Genomic DNA, 6,769 nt, shown 5'->3' with positions numbered 1-6,769 from the left:
CCTCATCAATGTCATAAGCATCCCACTTTTGTAAAATCAAAAGTATTATTATTTACCATATGGATTTTAATTTCACAACTTTATCTAATTTAATTGTTTTACTATGATTCTTAAAAAAATCCCCTTTAGACTCAGTGAAGTAGTAAAAATATCTAAGTGAGCCAAGAAATTATGACAATAGCCATTAACTCAAGAATATTCTGTGTTTCCTCAAGGGAAAATTTGTGAGGCTATAAGAGTTAGTCTTAGTACTCGAACTTTAAGTTGGCTATTTCCAGATCTCTTCACCTGTCTCTGGTCACTTTCATAAATGGCTCTTCATTAACCAAGTAGTTTACTAAGGAGGACAATTCACATAGATTTTATTCTCTTGGAAATTTTATGCTTCAAGAGAAAGTGAAAAACAAGGAAAATCTATGGACTTTTATGCTCTGAAAATTGCTGTAGTCTCTTCCAGTTATGAAGGAGGTAGGTAAAATGATGAAAGGGAACTATATTAGCAGAGCTAACCAGATTGTAGCATTTTATTGACAATGACACGCCTCTATTGTAAGAATCCATTTGTCAGAATTCAATAATATGTACCTTCAGGAAAAATGGAAGCATCCTGTGAAATTGGCTTAAATACTTAGAAGAGTTATATGAACAATATTAGCAAGGATAGTCCTTGTTGTAAGACAACATGTTGTTTTACATAACACTTACTATGTTGTAGACAACATAGTAAGTGTTATGTAAGTGTTAAAAGTGTTGAGTTCTTCTCCTGAATCTTCCTGATTAATTTATTCTTTCTCCTCTATTTGAGGTTCCTTTTCCCATAACTCTCCAAAGCCAGTGTTCTTATCCACTTCTTTCCCTCCTTCCTGTAACCCCAATGAAACCTTGGACATTTCTTTCACATAGAGGTGCAAATAATACTCCGAGTTTTGAGGATTTTCTTGGAGAGCTTTTGATAAGCCAACTAATTTTTAAAACAGAAAAACAAATTCCAAGATATTTTGAATGACATGTCCAAGGTCACACAATAAATTTGTGCTACAACCCAAGTCTCCTGACTTCAAACTCACTGGAACTTATAAAGACTTAAGGCGTTTTTCTGTAAAGAGGAGTCAAAGATGTGTAAAACAAACATATAACAGTCTAATGGTTGAATTTTAAGCTTAGTCTAGTGCAGGGGGAAGGATTTTCTTGTTCAGTTGTAGCTGGTTCCTCATGGTTGCCACAACCAATGTGTAAGACTCTGTAGAACTTCTTCAATAAACCTAAACTTAATGTTTAACTTAGAATCAATACAGTTCTTCTAAAACTTCTTGAATCATTTTTGAAGAGTAAGAGATGAGCTTTGAAAGAATTACAGTGGTGAAGATTCTCCTGTAAATGAAGATCCCATATTATCACTTCTCCTCAGCAGCATATGCTCAGGAAATGAGATGTCTTAACTCATTTAGCAAGAAATTCCTTTTGCTGAAGAATAGCATGTCTGAATTCTTACTTGTTACTGTGATAAGAAGTCTTTTTGCTGCAAATGAGAACCCTTTGGTCAATCACCATTCTTGGTATGTTTCCTATGGAGATAGAACTATTGAGCTTGTCCTTCTCTCTCAGTGAAATGAAATGGTTTCATATCAGTAAATATCTAAGGCCAATTCTAAATTGCACACTTTGATTCTAAAGAAACATCCCAACCAATCATATATGTCAGAAACTATCTCACAATAGGAATCCTATCCTGTTTATTGTCAATGATTAGTATTATTATATTTATTACTGTGCTAAGCAAAAGGGAACTAAAATGAGTGTTCATGACTTGTTTTACTGTCAGACTTCTCTTTATATTTGGAAACAAATTAGAACTGCTAAATTTTTATAGGTCTTTGAAAACAGTAATGTGGAGCTTTAGTGGATATAGCTAAGGAAAGGGATTCAGGATAATGAAGAGAAAAGTGTAACATCCAAGGGCTGTGGAATAACTGTGATTAAGGAATTAGAGAAAACAAATATTACTACTCTCCCAAGAAATTTGATGGGTAACCCTCTATCCCTTCCTGTCTTCCCTGGGACCCATCAATTTCCACTCCTCTCTTTTACATCCTACTTGCCTGTTGACTCCTACATCTCATCCTACAAGTCTTCATGGCTATGCTTCTCCTTCAGTCTACCATTTAATTTCCTACTTTACTTACTGTAAAACTTCTTGAAAGAGTACTTGTTTTCACTCCCCAACACAAAGGTGAAATGACTTTCTCAGTTTATGTCCAACAGCCACTTTTCAGGCTTTTATCTTGCAGGTAACAACTTACAATGATGCTCTGTCAATACTTCTACATTTCTAGACAACTATCATTATCCTTTACCTCTTTTCAAATTTATTCCTGCTCCTAAAAGTGATCTGTATATTACATATCGCTATGCTAGTGCTTATTATAATTATTATAAGATTTAAAGCCAAGACAATGCTCACAATTTCTCAGAATAAAAACATTGGCACCATCTTTTTTCATCTCCCATATCCTTTTGGCAAATATCCTGTTATTTCTACCTTAATTATGGCTATGATCTCCTGACTACTGACTATTTGTTAAAAGTATATTAAACGATTGCTCATAATTCTTCAATAATTTTTCATTGTCTTCATAATTAAATGCAAATCCTTTTGTAAGCATTCCAGAATCCTTTTTCAATTTTGTCTTCTATTAAACCCGTTCACGTTCTCTCTCAAGGAATTTTTTTTTGCATTTTCTCATGTTTTTTCCTTCTACCTCTGAATTCCCTTTTTTTTTCACCTCTTTGTCATTTTTAAATCTTATTTTTCTGTTATTTTGCTTACTCTTCTTCTGTTTTTCATTTGTAATTATATGTTGGCTTAACTCTTTTCCTTCTGAGCATTTTGCTGTCACCAAATGGTAAATACAAATTCCATTCTCTATAAGGCCTTAAAACTTCTAGCTTCTCTTTTAGAATCCTCATAAATTTAAACTTCCCCTAAGGCTGAATTTCTACATCTGTCTTAGCTTTTATGTTTCTATACTAGCTTCTGAGAGACTATGAAAATTATTTTGGAATTGCATATCTCCCTCATCCCCTGTAAAGTATTAGAATAATGAGGATTTTGAGAACTTTTGGTCCAATGCACTCATTCTAGAGATGGGAAAACAGAGGGATAGAGGGAACTGGAATTCAATTATATTGTTATGATTGTTATTTCCAGAACGCAAGTAAAATTTTTTAAATGATTATTGGGGAACCAGGGTTTCTCTGTGAATTAGAAGGTGATAAATCTTACAATTAAAAATTATCTAGGTCTAGTGAGCACTTAATACATAAAAAAAATGCAAAGTAAATACAAAAACTGTGCAAAACACTCTACATTGACTACTTCATTTGAAATTCATAATAACCATAAGAAGTGAATATAATGAGCACTCACATTTACAAAAATGGTGAAATAAGTCCTAAAGAGGATGAGTCAAAAATCTACAGACTACATACAAAACCCATACTCCTCACATAACAAAAGAACGAATGAGGATTTGTTTTGGTTTGATAGAGAGAAGGTTTCCAACAACTGTACACAAAATTATTGTGATGGACTATTAGGCTACTAAGAATATTTTTTCAAAAATTCATGTCATCAAAGGACTTTGTAAATATGAAGATCATACAATTTCATATGTATTTAAGAGTTAAAATATGGGCTACAGAATATAAACTATTTTGGAGTTCAGGAGAAAAGGAGGTAAATATATGATGATGGTATAGACTTAATCTGGCAGAAAGGGCAGCATGAACAAAGGTATTTTATCAGCAATAAGCCTAGCATAAATGGAAACACTGAGAAGACTTGGACAACTGGACTATAAGGCACAGCCAGGGGCGGAGTGTGGAATGAAATGGTGAGTTTACATTGTGTGTATTTTGAAAGCTTTTATGTAATAAGCCATAGAAAGTCATATGAGTGAGCAGAATTATACAAAATGAGGCTTTGAATTTGAATATAATAATTCTGACTTCCTTCTCACTCTCCTCTCCAAGGTTACTACAGAGGCTATTTCCTGGAATGAATCAATAAGGGAAACAAATCACTCCATGGTGACTCAGTTCATTTTTCTGGGACTTTCTAATTCTCAGGGACTCCAGATTTTCCTATTCATATTCTTTTTTGTATCTTATGTAGGAATTGTGTTTGGAAACCTTCTTATTGTCATAACTGTGGCTTGTGACTCCCACCTTCACTCCCCCATGTATTTCCTGCTGGCCAACCTCTCACGCATTGATCTGTGTCTGTCTTCAGTCACAGCCCCCAAGATGATTGCTGACTTTTTCAGTAAATGCAAAGTCATCTCTTTCAAGGGCTGCCTTGCTCAAATATTTCTCCTTCACTTCTTTGGCGGGAGTGAGCTGGTGATCCTTATAGCCATAGCCTTTGACAGATATGTAGCAATCTGTAAACCCCTTCGCTACTCTGCAATTATGTGTGGCAATGCGTGTGTTGGCATTGTCGCTTCTACCTGGGGAACTGGCTTCCTCCACGCAGTGAGCCAATTGGCCTTTGCAGTGAACTTACCTTTCTGTGGTCCCAATAAAGTTGATAGCTTTTATTGTGACCTTCCTAGGGTCATCAAACTCAGCTGCACAGATGCCTATAGGTTGGATACCATGGTCATTACTAACAGTGGTGTGCTCACTGTCTGTTCTTTTATTCTCCTAATCATTTCCTACACCATCATCCTAGTGACCATCCAGCATCGCCCTTCAGGCAGGTCATCCAAGGCTCTGTCCACTTTGACTGCTCACATTACAGTAGTTCTTTTGTTCTTTGGACCGTCTATCTTCATTTATGCCTGGCCATTCCCCATCAAGTCATTAGATAAATTCCTGGCTGTGTTTTGTTCTGTGGTCACTCCTCTCTTGAACCCAATTATATACACACTGAGGAACAAAGACATGAAAGCTGCGATGAAACGCCTGAGAAAATGGAATGTGAATTTTAGGGTAAAGTCTTAGATCTCTTATAACTGTGAGACTAATCTGAGACAGTGTCATAGTTATATAGTAAAGTTGATAAATTGCTCATGAAAATTGTACCTTATATTTCAATATCCTTTAGTAATTGTCAAAGAACTTTCACATACACTGACTCAATTAATCCTTCAAAAATCTTATACATTATATTTTTGGATAATGATGCAAAGTTGATATTATGCTGTGAAAATATTATCTCACTAATTCTCAGAACAGTGAATGGCGCACATAGTTAGTATTTGTACACTCCTGTGCCTTCCTGAGTGGTCCTGAGGGTAATAGAGGGAAAGATAAAAATTAGCCTGGCTTATAAATTAAAAAAAAATAATTATTTGGCTAATTTTCTCTAATAACATCAAAGAAGCAACTGCCATACACCTAATACAAAAAATATGCTTAGTGGTAAGGATATACTAAGTCAACTTTTACGAGGTTTAACAAATCAGGAGTGACAGGAAGAGTGAGTCTGCCAACATGAAATTTGCCTTGTAGGCACTTGACATTCTGTGGTATATGACAACAGCTCACAAGTATTCAGAGAGACCCAAGTCTCTCAATGTGTTGGCACAAAGTGCGTCATTTGGATTCATCCATGTCATTTCCAATGGTTAGCTTTTAAGAACATAGGCTTTAAAGTCAAAAAGAGGTGGGTTCAGCTCTACTAACCACTTAATAATCATGACTCTGAGAACATTGTTTAACTTTCCTAAGCTTCAGTTTCCACATGTGCGAAAGGGAGATACTGCTTATGCATGTGGTTAGTATGAGGGATAATGAGACAATAGATATAAATCTGATAAATAGCACATATTGTGGCATATTTTCAGGACTCAATAAATATTAGGTACTAGTATCATTATTACATTAATCCTGTATATCAACTAGCCATAAGATCTCAAACTTTATTTTATCCCAATATACTTAAGGGATATGACACTTTCCAATCTTAGCAGATGTTCATTTGGGGCATAGTAGCTGTAAGTGGAAGTATATATATTTATGTGCAAGCATGTGCTCATGCACATAGACTCTACCATCCTAGGAAAACATGCCAAAAATTCAATATAGAAGTAAAGGGAAATAAAGGTTGAATAAAAGCTTGACAAATGATTCTGATAAATAGCTCCTCTCTCCAGCAAGAATCACTGAACCAGGCTAAAACTAAAGGTTAAATATTCTAAGTAAAAGAAGAATGCAGTTTTTTAGAGTGGCTTGAATTAATAGATAAGGAGAGTCGGATGATAAGGGTAAAATTTACAATTACCCCAGGAAAAAAAAAAGAGAATAGAAACTCCATGAGTGGGTTAAAAACACATAAGGGAATTAATATATGATAGTGACAGTATCTCAAATGAGCGGAGAAAGCAAGTTCCTATTAATGTGATGGTGGAATAACTGGATAGCAAGATGGAAAAAGATATATTGGATCTATTCCTCATGCCATTGCCAGGACAATTTCTAAATGAATTCAAGTAAAAATCTTTAAAAAAACTTACACAAACATTAAAAGAAAACATGTTAGTCTCTTTATAATCCATGAATATGATAAAGATTGATAATATTAACTCTATAAAATTAATGTTTTAAATGCATGGTAAAACCAAGAAAAGTAAAAAAGACAAATGGGATACTAGGGTAAAGTATCTACAACTCCCATCACAAAGAAGAATAGCTCTAATATACAAAGAATTTCTTTAAAAAATACCAACAAATGAAAAGTGGGCAAAATATATGAATTTACAGTTCA

At 34.5% G+C, this 6,769-nt stretch overlaps 1 protein-coding gene across 1 annotated transcript; it reads left to right on the top strand.

Annotated features, from left to right (window-relative positions):
- The first annotated feature begins 844 nt into the window (after positions 1-844).
- LOC131405552 (olfactory receptor 4F17-like) lies at positions 845-5,004 on the top strand. The gene is given in 3 exon segments (XM_058540525.1): positions 845-879; positions 881-905; positions 4,033-5,004. Coding segments are annotated over 3 exon segments (1,002 nt in total). The 5' UTR covers positions 845-874.
- Positions 5,005-6,769: the final 1,765 nt, after the last annotated feature.

This window comes from Diceros bicornis, chromosome 5 (assembly GCF_020826845.1).
Source record: "Diceros bicornis minor isolate mBicDic1 chromosome 5, mDicBic1.mat.cur, whole genome shotgun sequence".
Taxonomy (NCBI): Eukaryota; Metazoa; Chordata; class Mammalia; order Perissodactyla; family Rhinocerotidae; genus Diceros; species Diceros bicornis.
Note: the sequence above shows the minus strand (reverse complement) of the source record. Positions and strands in the feature narration are given on the sequence as shown.